Source organism: Eretmochelys imbricata, chromosome 3, assembly GCF_965152235.1.
Source record: "Eretmochelys imbricata isolate rEreImb1 chromosome 3, rEreImb1.hap1, whole genome shotgun sequence".
Lineage (NCBI taxonomy): Eukaryota > Metazoa > Chordata > Testudines > Cheloniidae > Eretmochelys > Eretmochelys imbricata.
Genome location: NC_135574.1, coordinates 39,558,488 through 39,574,770, shown reverse-complemented (window position 1 = coordinate 39,574,770; position 16,283 = coordinate 39,558,488). Strand labels below are relative to the sequence as shown.

Here is a 16,283-nt window from a genome sequence, read left to right as displayed (position 1 = left end):
TAAATAGGTGACCATTACAGACTAACAATCTACCACTGTACTTAGTCTGGGAGAGACATGCTACAGGTGTCACCAAATGGTGGATTTCACATCTGCATAGAGGCATTTAATAGTACAACTACCACCACAATTCATAAGTCCTACATAAACAGATTCCCCAAATTGTCACAACCTTAAATGATGTATATATAGTCCAGTGATAAGAGGGTGACCCAAGAAGATTATCTGAAGAACTATATTAGAAGCTCTGATCATGCTGTTTTGCAATGGTTTTACATACTTAATATACTCTCAAGAAGCAAAAAATTAAGAGTCCCTCCAGCTCCCATTCCTCTTTTTATCACATTTATATATTTTTTTTAAAAAAAAGCCAATGAACCAAAGAAAAAAACTACTCACCTGTACATTAAAAAATCTTTTTTTTTAAGCTGAGAAAAAAACTCCAGAGCCCAGCATAAAGTCAAAGCAGTTTCTTAAAGTAAGGCTTTTCTTTCCAGGTCAGCAGATAACTAGAGGAAACAGCAACGCTAACCATACAAAGACATAAAGATAAGCAAGAGTGCTTACTTTTACAAAACACTGATAACTAAGATTGTTTTCACTGTGAAGGCAGCCAACCTTGTGTAGATAAACAGAATCGCTAAAGCTATAGGTCAGTGGTTCTCAAATTAGGGCTGCCGCTTGTTCAGGGAAAGCCCCTGATGGGCTGGGCCGGTTTGTTTACCTGCTGCGTCTGCAGGTTCGGCTGATCGCGGCTCCCACTGGCTGTGGTTCGCCGCTCCAGGCCAATGGGGGCTGCGGGAAGGGCAACCAGCACATCCCTCGGCCCACGTCGCTTCCCACAGCCCCCACTGGCCTGGAGCAGCAAACCGCAGCCAGCGGGAGTCGCGATCGGCCGAACCTGCGGATGCGGCAGGTAAACAAACTGGCCCGGCCCACCAGGGGCTTTCCCTCAACAAGCGGCGGCCCTAGTTTGAGAACCACTGCTATAGGGCACTGAAGCTCAACAATGAGTAAAATTGCTTTTATTTCCCCAGCATCATTCTTTGACAGAAAAAGTGTATACAAGGCTTATACCACTCATGAGTATTCATTTATATTAAAACAGCTGAGTTTGCCATATGAATCTATTTTTCATTGTCAGTTTAGATGTAAGAAGCATCAGCAATAGCCTAGATGTTGTAAGTCACCAGGGCAAGTAAAAGTGCATTTGAAAACAACCCATGCCTAGGCATTAAAAGGCAAACATTAAATTACATCAATCCATAGCTATTTGTTGATACTAAATAGTTAAATCCAGCATTGAGTGTTAAACTGTCTTTTATCAAAGTGACGTAACACAGGACACTGGAAGCTTTTAGATGAAGATCTTTTTAACACCAGAAATATTGTCCTACACAGCAAAAACTATGTTTAGCTTTTGCCCTGCAGAAATTCAAGTCACAGAAACAGACTCACAAAGCAAGTTAAACAACTTCACTCACCCGCACACACTTCCATTCCTCTCCCAGTGATGGATTTTAGAGAGAGGGAAATAGCATCGCAATTACCTTTTACTGCAGTTTAAGCCTAAGGAAATAGTCCATTACCATTACATAGTAACTGTCCTTGAAAGACTATGTTTGAATTTTATATATAAAAACCAACAAAAGTTCTTATTTGAAATTGATGTTCCCCAAAGCCAGCAAACTTCCAAGTACTATAATTAGTGTTATTGTAGACTTTTTAAAAAAATTTTTGGTAAATCCACTTTTGGAGAATAGACTTTTTTTTTTTAATAGACTTGTTAGAAACCTGTCTAAAATGAGAAGTATAGCTCTTGCCTACCCACTTACACAGACTGCAAAGGAACAGTTAGACTGCTAAGCACAGTTGTCCCTTTATAAAGAAAGCACACAGCATATTCATGGATGCAGTATAATATAATACTACTCAAGGACCACTTACAACATGCTACTTCCATTAGCTGAAATTAATTGTCCCACATTTTATCAAGCTTTATTCTTCCTCATTCAGTGCTACATTCCATTTTCTAAAGTAAAAAGGGGTTGATGGGATTAGTTGTCATTCAATTTCTGTATTTTTTTTTTGTTTCAAAGGAGCTTAGAGTGCTATAGTAGAACCAGTAAGCAAAAATGGATGTATGGTTTCATGTTGCACAAATAATTACATATACGGTGTTTAACAGTGAGAATGGAATTCTATAGATGGACATTCAAGTTTAAAGGGAATTCAACAAATTATTACAGAACAGATGCAAAGTCCACAGTAACTCTAAGTATTTCATATGCAATCACTTGGAAGTGTCCTAATTCACCACAGCGTCTGTTTAGAAATTTAAAAACTTAAAATTATCCTTCTATAACTATATCTAGTTTCATGTTAAGTTTAACAGATACTTAAGAAAAAATGTTTCAAATAGCAGCAGATTAGTTCCTTTGAAAAGAAAGCTATAGAATTTCAAGATCAATAGACTTCTAAGAGCTCAAGCTGGACCATTTCCTAACTGTGAAGAGGAAACTAAGTACAAAAAGAGAAATTAAGGTTTTTTTTCCAGTCAACACTGGAATCAAATAAAATATGAAGATACAAACAGAACAAAGTCCTTGACAATTTAAATGTTTGCTTACAAGAACAGAAACATATAATTCATATGTATAGTACTAAGAAACTTCCATTAAGTTAACACAAAGAAATCTCTACAAGTAGGTCATAAGAATTACATAACTTTACATATACTCTTTCACAAAATGCCACAGAGTTAAGTCTCCTGTTTTTATTTTTCAACTGCAACTATTATTTAAGGGATACAGGCAAAGGAGCAAGGATCTGTTTCAGAAGATATCTGAAGGCAAGAGTTGATAAGATGAAAGGATAACCGAATACTGTTCCAGACAACAAGAGCAGTTACAGAAAAGGAGCCTTTCACACTCATTCTAGGGAAATTGTCTGAAAAAACAGAAAGGTCTGTGATAGCTAAGCACAGAGAGAAGGATGGTATGTAGAAAGCAGCAACGTCTGAGATGTAGGCAAGTCTCAAGACGGGTTTAAAAGAGATGGGCATAGAACTCACTCTTTGGTCACTCAACAATTTAGGATTGCATTTTGCACATGACCAATTGAAAAAAGAAAAGGAGTACTTGTGGCACCTTAGAGACTAACAAATTTATCAGAGCATAAGCTTTCGTGAGCTACAGCTCACTACTTCATCGATGAAGTGAGCTGTAGCTCACGAAAGCTTATGCTCAAATAAATTGGTTAGTCTCTAAGGTGCCACAGGTACTCCTTTTCTTTTTGCGAAAACAGACTAACACAGCTGCTAGTCTGAAACATGACCAGTTGAGGCATTTTTAGAGCACAGGGTGCACATCGACACAAGGTTTTCCATATTTGCTAATAAATTACCTTTTCAGTTATTTTTTCCACACCCAAATCAATTAACATACTGTGCTCATTCGTACATTAATTGCCATTTTCAATGAACTAATGACTTGAACACTGTATGCTCCCTTTCCTCAGGATGATAAACTGGTTACACTGCAGGTCCTAACCAAGAGCACTGTCCTCCGACTAATTTTGGGGGAAAGGAACGAATATAAATTCAGCAGGAACAGAACTACAGAAAGACAGATCATTTATTCCATAAAAGTTTACTAAAATTTGCAATATATACTATTCCACTCTCAAATTAACTAACACATTAAACAGGTTTATTTCTCAATGGATCTCAAGAGCCAAATGCATGCTTGACTCATTGCAGAGAATTTCCAGTAATATCAATGATGTTTGCGTATGGGTTAAAGGCACAAAGTGGCAGCTTTAAATTAGGGTCTGATCAAATGCCAGTTAAAGTTAACAGAAAGTCTTCCGGCTACCACTGAAGTTGGTGGACCAGGGTTTTAATGCCTAACATTTGAATCCTGAAAACCCTATCAATGATGTCTGAGGATGACTTTGGTAAATAAGTCAGATACAAACAATGGTACCTAGAATCAGACTGAATGTGGGCAAGAGTTCTGAAAGCTTCACACTGCACTATTAAAGCATCTTAATCTGTAGTGCTCCTACGTAGAATACATTTCAATTACTGTCCTAAGAGAAGACTGTAGTTGTAGCCATGTCAGTCCCAGGATATTAGAGAGAGACAAGCTGGGTGAGGTAATATCTTTCATTGGATCAACTTCTGTTGGTGAGAGAGACAAACTTCAGGTCAGAGGAAGAACTCTGTGTAGCTCAAAGGCTTGTCTCTCTCACCAACAGAAGTTGGTCCAATAAAAGATATTATCTCAACCACATTGTCTCTCTAAGACAGTGGTTCTCAACTCTGGTCCACCGCTTGTTCAGGGAAAGCCCCTGGCGCGCCGGGCCAGTTTGTTTACCTGCCGCATCTGTAGGTTCGGCCGATCGCAGCTCCCACTGACCGCGGTTCACCGCTCTAGGCCAATGGGGGCTGCGGGAAGGGTGGCCAGCACATCCCTCGGCCTGCGCCGCTTTCTGCAGCCCCCATTGGCCTGGAGCGGCGAACCGCGGCCAGTGGGAGCCACGATCGGCCGAACCTGTGGACGCAGCAGGTAAACAAACCTGCCCGGTGTGCCAGGGGCTTTCCCTGAACAAGTGGTGGACCAGAGTTGAGAACCACTGCTCTAAGAGAAAATTGCCATTCATGACATATTGCCTAGCAGTTCTGATCTGGGCAACATTCCAATAAGGACTATTATGAGGCCATCAACTTTCACTTGTAACAGTGGCTAAATTTGACCCCAGTTTTCCAGAGATGCTAAACTAACACCCTATTCCACCTTGTCCCGACACATGAAAATACTAGAAGTCTTGCAAAAGTTGTATACCTTTTAGTTGTAATATACTATTAAGTACGTAAATTATCCAAGTTTACTAAGATATCTAGAGCAGCCATTTGGCAAGTGAACATCACCGCAAGGTGGACAGATGTTACTTAAAAAAAAAGAAGTAAATTTTACCAACTACCTCGTATAATTGCTACACTCTAGATAATCATATCATCTTCCTTAAAATATTGATTAAAAGTTATGGTAATGTTTTCCCATTATTCTAGGAGACTATAAATTTTGAATATAAGAATTAATCACATATCAAGTGAGCCTCTTCCTTGCCCCCCCCCCACCAAAGTTGGAGTTTCAAATAATTTCCTCTCATCAAAATGCTGATTGACATTCCCTGTCCAAGGTGCTTGTGATTACAGCTCTGCATTGCTAATAAGTGCAGATGAGAAGAACGTGCGGAACACAAAAAAAGTTTCAGTTTGAATAAGACACACCCTGTTACAGCAAACTTTAAACTATGAACACAATCCTTCCTACTTCCTGGTTGAATTTTATTAATCTTTGTTCTGAAACTTACACAGTGTGACTGATGTTGTTGAGCTGGCTGCTCTCATCCTCAAGTTCTGGACTGAAGGAGTCACATCTTTTCCAACCATCTTCTGTTTTAATCCATCTCCATCCTGGAGATCTCCAGTCTTGGCCCAAAAATGGCATGGTTTCCCTATAAGCAATAAGTAGTTTATTCGTGACAGGTATATTTTAAATTTAAATATTCCTGGAAATGTTTCAGAAACTCCCTCACACTTCCTAATTCATTACTCCACCTTCCCCCATTTTAAACAGGGCAATCAAGTTTTGGAAAAATTAGGTTTCTACAGTTAACAGTGTCTGGCAAAGAAAAAGCTGTTCCTTTTTCTCCTTTGTGATGCATAAAAGGATGACCTGCAATTTTATAAAACAAACTTTTTACTGCATTAGAAATTCAGGAGTCATGTACCTTCCCCCCCGCTAGAATTCTGAAAGAGAGGGAGAACTAGTAAGTTTGACAAAGATACAAGAGAACTGAAAGCTGATTAAATTGAGAAAGGAAATGATTTTTATTCAGATAATTTAAGAGCTGTTTTGTTAACATGTATTTAATGCAAACAAGTCAAAAAGATGAAAGAAAAACTTGTTAAAGATACAAAAGCTCCTTCTGTTAAGGAGTTAGTGAGTTTCCAATCTACAATTCTTGATTTTCCAAGTTCTCTCCCAGAAAACAGGCAAGATTAAACATGACATTCATGATATTTCTAAGGCACAAATGCAGCACATATGTTTGAAAATTGTGGGGGACTTTTTAAACTCAGTTATTTAATAAATCAGCAAGAGGGCACACACCCAAATCCCACCTCTCTCAACCCCAGGTTCCCTTCAAAATACCTGCAGTAAGAAATGAAGTGTTTCCTTCATGTGTAAAATGCATGAACAGGAGATTGTTAGGTCAGAGATCATTACTGTTCTGGAAGTAAGAGAACTTCATGAAAGATAGTAAATTGGAGTTACTACACGTGAGGATACAATACAATAAAAAGAAATTAGAAACAAAAACAAAAAATGGAAAACTACATGCTAATAAATCTTGGGAATTTTCCACCTCCCCATATTAAAAAAAAAAGTGAAAAATCTATGAAAGATTTATGAACAAAAGACACTATGTGATTCAGTGGATGTTTATTCCTGAGACATACAAAGAAAAGTATACTATTCAAAATAAAACGTTTGTGAACTTTAAGTGAAACACAGGAGTTCCCAGTCAATTAAATACTAATATTATGTCTACACTATCCCACAGTTTGGACTAAGAAGGTGTGAACAGCAGTGCGCACCAAAGAGCTGCACTGTAATTCCTCTGTGTGGTCCCCTTGGGACATTTAAGTTTGCACTTCCAGTGCCAGAGGGGAGTTATAGTGCAGCACTTTTGCGTGCACAGCTATTCACATCCCCTTAGTCCAGGGGTGGCCAACCTGTGGCTCTGGAACCACATGCGGCCCTTCAGAAGTTAATATGTGGCTCCTTGAATAGGCACTGACTCTGGGGCTGGAACTACAGGTGCCAACTTTTCAATGTGCCACGAGGTGCTCACTGATCAATCCCTGGTTCTGCCACAGGCCCTGCCCCCACCCCACCCATTCCCGCCCCCTCCCCTCAGCCTGCAGTGCCCTCGCTTCTCCTTCCTTTCCCCCAGAGCCTCCTGCACGCCGATACAGCTGATTGGGAGGTGTGGGGAGGGAGGGGTAGGTGCTGATTGGCGGGGCTGCTGGTAGGTGGGAGGCACTGGGGGAAGGTGGGTGGGGGAGCTGATGGGGAGCTGCTGACATATTACTGTGGCTCCTTGGCAATGTACATTGGTAAATTCTGGCTCCTTCTCAGGCTCAGGTTGGCCATCCCTGTCTTAGTCCACACTGCGGGGGAGCGTAAACATGCCCTAAATGGCTGGACAGAAGTGCAGATTTTGTAAAACTGACAATTATAATTCATCTCTCCTGGCTTCCATGAATTTGCTTATACAATTTTGCACCAAATTGGTTGAAGGAACTATGCACCCTAAGTGGGGGCTTGGGTTCAAGTCCCTGCTCCAGAGTGTGGACCTGAATCTGGGTCTCCCACATCAGTTCCCTAACCACTGGGCTACTGGGTATTAAGAGGGTGGCACCATCTCCTCCTTGTTGGGTTTTGTGAATGATGCCTATATGCTCTTAAACATCTAGCCCCCAAATTTGAAATGTTTCATTTTGATGTTTGGTTTGACATTTCCAAAGTTCTCTTTTTTTTTTTTGTTTTGACCAAATAATTTTGGCCAGTTCTACTCAGGATTATGCTCCAGACACCACATTTTAGTCTCTTATTATGAGATCAGTCATGTTGGCTAAGTAATAGAAAAGTTCAACGCCTTTTCCTAATATATTTTCAGTGTTGTCATATATACTTCCAGTTCTTCATTGCAAACCAGATCAAGCCAGATTTCAATTGAGAGTCCCACAGTAGCATTAGCAAATTGTAAGGTGCTCCAAAACATCCTTTGGCTATGTTTTTAAATGCAGTAGTTCGCTGTAGAGCTCGTTACTGTTTAACGTGAGCTGTGATTAAAGCCTCTTCATATGAATTGCAATACACTTATGACAGCCGGATACTAGTACAGAGACACAATCATCCTGAGAGTTCTAATGTGTCATAAGGAAATTGAGCCATTAATATCTTTATTCGGTCAATTAAACATGAGGCTGATGATGGGTTATATTTATTTTATATTTTTGAAATTCTACAATCTGTTATAGAGATCTGGTAAAAAAATGAAAAAGAGTTTTGAGACATGGAACAACTTCTTTATTCCAAAATTTTAAACAAAATACTTTTGAAAAAAAAATGAATTTTCTAAATATTGGATTTGTTTTTCTCTCTTTCTTTGACAGAGTGGCAAATTTACTCTGTTTCATTTTTCCTTTTGCCACTAATTTCTCCAACTTTGGAAAAGGTTTGAAAATTTATAGAATGGCAAAAAGAAAAAGTCTAGATTTCATTTTATTGTTTTCAGTAGGAAAGAAAACAAAAAGAAAGGTGAGAAACGGAAAAGACAAAGTCCAAAACGCTAAAAAAAATAAATTTGATTTTCAAAACCTGAAAACCAAACAAAAAATTTAAATTCCAAGTGAAAAATTTCCATTTTGATGTTTCCTAATTTTTGCAAGGGATCATACACCTCAAATTTGTTTAATAAAACACCCTTCATTTTTCTAATGGGAAAATGTTTTGGTTGAAAATATTAAACTGTTCTATGCGGGAGGCATTACCCATATTTTCCTCCATGAGTGTTAAATAGTGTGCTGAACAACTTCATAATATAGGTTGTGCAAATGGCATAAGCTGCAATTATATTTTCCTAGATTCCTTAATGGCAATCTGGACACAATATTCTGTAGGGTTTTTTTGTTTGTTTTTTGTTTTTTAGGAGAGAGGGAGAGAGAGAAAGTCAATTAGGGCTGCTAATTTTGGTTGGAGGTTCCTGGAGATTTCATCACATGACATAATCTTCAATTAAAGATTACTCTTTAATTCTTGGAGACTCCACGACAATCCTGGAGGGCTGGAAACCCTAAAATCAATAGCATTAAATAGGACAATCAGAAGCCTTAATCAGGACGCTTCTCATGTTCAAACCATCTTGTATTAATGTCAATGTTCCTACTTTTAGTTCTGCCTTTAATTTCTCCTGTTTCTTCACTTGCAGCTTCTAGTAGGTGAACTTCAATTTTTAAATCTGTCCGCAGGAGTACATCTCTCTCCAAGGCAGAGTGTTTCAGTCATTTCTTTAAACTGCATACATTGTGCTGCACTGAAGGCAATGTTGTTCCTATAAAAGGCTGTTTTATCCTTCTTATCAAATATCTGGCGTTCAGGTGTTTGTGACAGTCACCATCTGAGCTATGCCACTAGAGTGTCAAAGGAAAAAAAATAGATCCAGCTACATTAAGTCAATGTGTTAAGTGCTACAGAAAGAACTGGAACATAGACAAAATAATCACCAGTTAATGTTTGTTTTTGGGCATCTCATTACCAGAAAGATACTGACAACATGGGAGGAGTTCAGAGCATCAAAAGTCATTACAGACTGGATGGAATGCATGTGAATAGTCTCACTAAAGTTATGAAGACATTTAAGAACATGAATGGGAATGTTAAGGCAGCAAAGAAATTCAATATAGAGAGATTCAAGTATTGCTTTGTGATCTTGTATAGGGCTTGATTAGTTACTACTAGCATCACATTGTTTTAAAAAAGAAGAAATTGAACTCTCTTTTTAATGTTTAACTTATTTCCTTTATTGGCAGCAGAAGTATTGATATTAAAGACTCTAAAGATGACAAAGGGCTGCACTGGCTTCTGGGATTACCATAGTTTTCTCCACAAATAAATGTAAAGGTTTGTTCCCTCCTCCCTCCCATATCAAGCAATGGGCTTCCTCACATCCATAAAGGTAAGCAGGCGTGCAAGTATATGGGTAGGACTTGAACTTAAAACTGTGTCATTCAAATTTTACATCAAACGGGAAGGATATAAAATGGAACAACTGATTATCAGTGAAACCCTAGTAAAATAGCGAATAAATTCAATTCTTTTAAAAAAAAAGTTAATTTTTCTTTTTTTAAGCTCTTGAACTTTGAGAGACTGAGTCAGTCAGAGTGAGTCAGTACAATTATGCATAAACACTCCTATAAAAGTTGTGTCTGCTTCAAAACAACATGCCTTAGTATACATGGTCAATAAACTCTTGATTACTTTATAGCCTTAAAGATGACCTGCAAACCAATGGGACTGAAATGAAAGTCTTCATTAGGAAATAAAAATTCAGTAAATGTTTTCTCTACCCCCTACAAAACTGATAGCTGGATTGAAGGTTTTAAAAATACTAATGGAAGTGGCAGCCAAATGCACACATCAGACAATACTTTTGCTGCTCCTACATAAACTTTAGAAACTTGTATCTAGAATCTGGATCACTTAGGTCCTTCTTTCTTACACTTTTATGACCTCCCATGTTTAGGGCAAGTAAGCATATTTATACTTCCCGGGTGGAACAAAACAAAACAAAAAATCACTAGGAAACAACTAATTTAATTAGCAATAAAACTCTTGTGGAGAAAGCCATAGTGAGACACAGCCACAGAAAGTCAATAACTCCATGTGAGATTAGCACATGATGACCTGAATTTTCTATTAAAAAAAAAAAAGAGAACAAAAATATTGTTTTTCTATTAAAAAAAGAGAACATTTAATATTGCACAAGATGAAAATATCTATCTATCTCAGGGGCGTGCAAACTTTTTGGCCTGAAGGCCACATCGGGTTTCCAAAATTGTATGGAGGGCCGGTTAGGGGAGGCTGTGTCTCCCCAGACAGCTAGGTGTGGCCTTGCCTCTGCCTCCTATCCGACCCCCCTGCTTCTCGCCCACTGACAGCTCCCCCGGGACTCCTATCCCATCCACAACCCACTGCTCCCTGTCCCCTGACTGCCCCCAGAACCTCTGCCCCTGACTGCCCCCCGCCACCCCATCCAACCCCCCCGCTTCCTGACTGCCCCCTGGAAACCCTGCCCCATCCAACCCCCTGTTCTCCGCCCTCTGACCACCCCAATCCCATCCACACCCCCAATCCCTGACCACCCCCCCCCCCAATTCCCCTGCCCTCTATCCAACCCCCCCCGCTCCCTGCCCCCTTACCACGCCGCCCAGAGCACCGGGTCAGGTCGCAGCTCTGCAACTGCGCTGCCCGGCCGCCCAGAGCGTTGTGCCAGCGGCGCGGCATGCTGAGGCTGTGGGGGAGGGGGAACAGCAGGGAGGGGCTAGGGACTAGCCACCCAGGCCAGGAGCCGGGCAGGAGGGTCCTGCGGGGCAGATGTGGCTCACGGGCTGTAGTTTGTCCACCTCTGGTCTAGCTCTAGCTAAAAATGCTGCAACATGCTTCTCACCCATCTTTATTTGAGAAACAGTAACTCCTCACTTAACGTTGTAGTTATGTTCTTGAAAAATGCGACTTTAAGTGGACTATAAGGTGGATAGAAAGTTGGCTAGATTGTCGGGCTCAACAATTGTTGGCTCAATTGTCGGGTAGTGATCAATAGCTCCATGTCTAGTTGGCAGCCGGTATCAAGTGGAGTGCCCCAAGAGTCAGTCCTGGGGCCGGTTTTGTTCAATATCTTCATAAATGATCTGGAGGATGGTGTGGATTGCACCCTCAGCAAGTTTGCAGATGACACTAAACTGGGAGGAGAGGTAGATACGCTGGAGGGTAGGGATAGGATACAGAGGGCCCTAGATAAATTAGAGGATTGGGCCAAAAGAAATCTGATGAGGTTCAACAAGTGCAAAGTCCTGCACTTAGGATGGAAGAATCCCACGTACCGCTACAGACTAGGGACCGAATGGCTAGGCAGCAGTTCTGCAGAAAAGGATCTAGGGGTTACAGTGGACGAGAAGCTGGATATGAGTCAACAGTGTGCCCTTGTTGCCAAGAAGGCCAATGGCTTTTTGGGATGTATATGTAGGGGCATTGCCAGCAGATCGAGGGACGTGATCATTCCCCTCTATTCGACATTGGTGAGGTCTCATCTGGAGTACTGTGTCCAGTTTTGGGCCCCACACTACAAGAAGGATGTGGAAAAATTGGAAAGAGTCCAGTGGAGGGCAACAAAAATGATTAGGGGACTGGAACACATGACTTATGAGGAGAGGCTGAGGGAACTGGGACTGTTTAGTCTGCAGAAGAGAAGAATGAGGGGGGATTTATAGCTGCTTTCAACTACCTGAAAGGGGGTTCCAAAGAGGATGGATCTAGACTGTTCTCAGTGGCAGCTGATGACAGAACAAGGAGTAATCGTTGCACTCAGGTTGCAGTGGGGGAGGTTTAGGTTGGATATTAGGAAAAACTTTTTCACTAGGAGGGTGGTGAAACACTGGAATGCGTTACCTAGGGAGGTGGTGGAATCTCCTTCCTTAGGAATTTTTAAGGTCAGGCTTGACAAAACCCTGACTGGGATGATTTGGTTGGGGATTGGTCCTGCTTTGAGCAGGGGGTTGGACTAGATGACCTCCTGAGGTCCCTTCCAACCCTGATATTCTATGATTCTAAGTGAAACGATGCTAAGTGAATCCAATTTCCCCATAAGAATGAATGTAAACGGGGGGGGGTTAGTTCCAGGAAAACTTTTTTTTGCCATACAGTACAGTACTATAAGTTGGGAGGTACCCCCGCCTTACCCCACACAGGCACAGCCCACTGGCACTGGAGACAATGAGGCAGGCAAGGAGGCTGAAGGTGCTGTAGGCTAGGAGAAGCATGTTGCGCAGCCAGCAGCTTCCCCTACTCTGCAAGCACCAGGGGTGGGGGAGGGGGGGCTCAACCCTCAGCCCACGCACTCCACCCCTTCCCCCAAGCCCCCACCCTTAACCCGCCTCTTCTTTCCCCCCATTTTTACTCTGCATGCCACGTCCTTGCTCCTCCCCGCTCCTCCCCTGCCTTCTGCCCACGGCAATCAGCTGGTTTGTGGCATTCTGTAGGGAGGGATCAGGAGCAAGGACTTGGCATGCGGGCTCCCCCTCCCTCACTCCCTCCCCTGCCTCTCAAATGCCGCAAGCCAGCTGATTGCCGAGGGCAGGAGGCAGGGGAGGTGCGCCACATCCTCACTCCTCCCCCTCCCCGCAGCAATCAGCTGGTTTGCGGTGTTTGCGCGGCAGGGGAGGGAGGGGGAGCCTGCACGCTGAGTCCTTGCTCCTCCCCCCTCCCTACAGAATGCCGCAAGCCAGCTGATTGCCGCGGGCAGGAGGCAGGGGGAGGAGGGGGAAGGCACTGATCCACGGGGTCTGCCTGCAGGTGGGAGGCATTGTGGGGTGGAGGAGACGTGGAGGGGATCTGATAGGGGGACGGCCAGCTGTGGACAAAGCAGGCAGCCAAACAAGGTTATAGCGAAGCACTGCACAACTTTAAATGGAGCATGTTCTGTAATTGACCACGGATGTAAGATTGAAACAATGTTAAGTGAGAGGATGTTAAGTGGGGCGTTACTGTACATAGACCATGGAGATTATAACCCGCTATGCAGTGATCTGCTTTTATGAACTTGGCTTCTCTCCTGGAGCATCTCAGGCTCAAAACTCTTACAGATATGCCAGAAAACAAGAGAAGCTGCATTTAAGGAAATTAGAGCCAACAGGGCCCTACATTAGAAAATGGTCCAGCTGCAGAATTGAGCCTTCGCTTTGATCCTCCTCATCTCCTGGAAAACTACTAACATAGCCCTCAGCTGAACAAAGTTTCGCTATTCCTGAACTCACCAGTTTTAAGAGCTGCCAGCCCATATGAACTTTATACAATTATAAATACCTCTTACATAGAGTGAGATTTTCATGATCTCATTACCTCATGCGGAGAAAACTCCTTTGCACCACCACAGCAAGAATAGAGTTCTCTAGACTTTTGAATGTTGGACCCATTATATTTTTGTTTTCCTCACATCTCTTTCCCTGAAAAACTTACCCTCCAACTTCACACAACAGATAATTTACAATAAACTTGGTTATTTGATTTGCAGTGATTGGCACTACAGAAAAAAACAGATATTGTTTAGCTTCTGGGTTTCCAAGCACTGAAAGCACAAATAAGAGTTGGTTTCTTGGGTTTTTTGGGTCTCCACCCTTTCCTCAAAAGAAATGGGAAATCTTGACAGAGTAAAGAATTGCAAGGCATTTTTGAGATTGTTTTGCTTGTGGTGGGGTGGATAAAGCATCACACATGAAACTGACAGCACTTAAAGTCCCATTAACAGAACAGAAAATCCCTCATCAGACAAAGTTAGAAAGATGTGATCCTATACTACTCCATCCCTCCCCGTTCAGCACTCTGGACTCTGCACCATGAGGACTTCCCTGCTGAAAAGCCATCTCCTCATTTTCTATCACCAGCCCTGCTCACTCCCCGGCTCCTTCTCAGTAATCAAGGAATACAGCATCCTCCCTTGAATTCCCAGAGTTTTCATGGCCTCCCATCGCAAGTCTCCCATGCCTCCCCATGACAGACAGCTGCCTCGCTCAAACCCAGAAACCCATCTGCCACTCCCTACCCTGGACCACTAGGCCTATGCCTCTAATTCACCTCTTCCCTAATCTGCAGGCTCCTAAATGTACCCGGTTTCTAACTCCAGCAACTCCTGCCCCCAGCAACCTAGGGTAAAAATCTGTTCCCCCAACTGCCTTCACTTCGCACACTGCCCAACCACACAGCCCACTGCTATCCTATTCCTTGCTCCTCTAGACATCCCCAGCCTCTTGATCCCAGCAACCCTCTCTCCATGTTCAGCCCCATCCAAACAACACCGTTGCCCCCTCCTGTCCCGTCCCAGCCCTCCCGATCCCTGCCCCTCCCATCCCAGCCCCCCAATCCCTGTCCCAGCCCAGCCCCCGATTCCTTCCCTCTCCTACTCCAGCCCTCCCCCCCACACCTCAGCCCAGCCCCCTCTTGCCCCAGCCCCCTCCTGCTCTGGTTCCCACCCGCTCAGGCCCCCGCCCCATTCAGCGCCAGCCCCGCCCCCAGCAGCCCTACCCCGCAAACCCCGGCCTGGCTCCCGCTGCCCTGGCCCCGCGGCAGGCCCGGGGAAGCGCGGCGCGCAGCGCTCACCTGACGGAACCCAAGCAGCTCCAGGGCTGATGATGGAACTAACAGCGAGGCTAAAGTCCCCACCCTCCCGCTCCCGCTGATTGGCCGCTTGCCGCGGCGCTTGTTGCTACCCGGAAGTATGCTTTTCGATTGGTTACGACGTTTGTGACGTCACGGGCTTGCTAAACCGGCCGCGTCACGTGACTGTGGAGCGCGAGAAGCACATGTCAATGTTTTGGTTGGCGGCGGAGAGGCCCGGCTCCGCTCTGTGAGCGGGCTGGGCGGGACAGGGGGCGTGTCCCGGGTTCTGAGGCAGCAGGAGCCGCGGCACCGCGGGAGTCCGTTCTCTAAGGGTCCATTGTGACGTCACCAGACCAAACCCCCTTCCCTAGGGTCGCGAGCTGGAGGCTCGGCCTCGCCCCAGGGTGACTGGTGTGGGGCAGCGGCTCCCCCTGAGCCCCCTAGCGGTAAGGCTGGGGCGGTAACGAGCCACCCCGGTTGCCAGAGCCTTTCTGCTCCGGCTCGTTTCCAGCCCGCACGTGGCTTGGTGCCTGGGCTCCTGCTCGGGAGAGCTGGGCGCGCAGAGGAGGGGTTGCTCTTGGTAGGGGCGGTTTGTTGGGTTTGAACTATCCAGGCTGCTGTCTGTGTACTTATGTTAGAGAAAGTCAGGACAAAGCAATGCGCTTGGAGCAAGAGGTGGTGAGGTTTGTGAATGGCCTTAGTTCCTGGGGTGGCTAGTTCCACGCTCTCAAGCCTGCCCTAAAAGGTGTATTTAAACTGCAATTAAAAACCCAGGGCTGGCCCATGCCAGCTGACCAGACCTCCCAGCGCTCTGGGGCACCATTTCAGATTGCGGGGCAACTTTAACTGTGATTCCAAACACTAGTTGGGCACCTGAAAACTTTCTTGGTTGTTTTTTTTTTAAGATAATAACTTAGATACAGTGCTCCTGTCAGATAATAATTTCCAATTCCTATATAAAGAAAGAAAATTAAATAAATATTAGACCCACTCAGCTCTAATAGGAAGGTGTTCTGACATCTTGTGTCAATTCACTTAAGGGATGCTGGTTCAGTTTAAAAAATTAATGTATATTTTTACTTTGTTACTAACTCTTTGAATATAACAATTGAAACAATTGTAGAAAAGACTAGATTACTTTCTATCACATTTTTGCAGTTCATCAGGCTTGGAATAGATCATTTAACTTTTGGAAACATCCTATTGGGGCAAGGCCCTGTGAGTTTATACTGCTCCAGCTTGGGGCTCTAGGGGTGTTACCCCACTACAAATAAT

At 43.5% G+C, this 16,283-nt stretch overlaps 1 protein-coding gene across 6 annotated transcripts in view; it reads right to left on the bottom strand.

Annotated features, from left to right (window-relative positions):
- The window catches only part of FBXO25 (F-box protein 25), a 64,147-nt gene extending 49,033 nt beyond the window's left edge, over positions 1 to 15,114 (bottom strand). For 4 of the 6 annotated variants that reach the window (XM_077812598.1, XM_077812600.1, XM_077812599.1 and 1 more), the window contains exons 1-2: positions 15,009 to 15,114; positions 5,380 to 5,523 (exon numbers count right to left, since the gene is read on the bottom strand). In XM_077812598.1, the coding sequence (XP_077668724.1) occupies positions 5,380 to 5,516 (137 nt within the window). In that variant the 5' untranslated portion in view covers positions 5,517 to 5,523; positions 15,009 to 15,114. Of the gene's footprint in view, positions 1 to 5,379; positions 5,524 to 15,008 lie in introns of those variants that run through there. The other 2 variants (XM_077812602.1, XM_077812605.1) reach the window with 1 other exon arrangement.
- Positions 15,115 to 16,283: the final 1,169 nt, after the last annotated feature.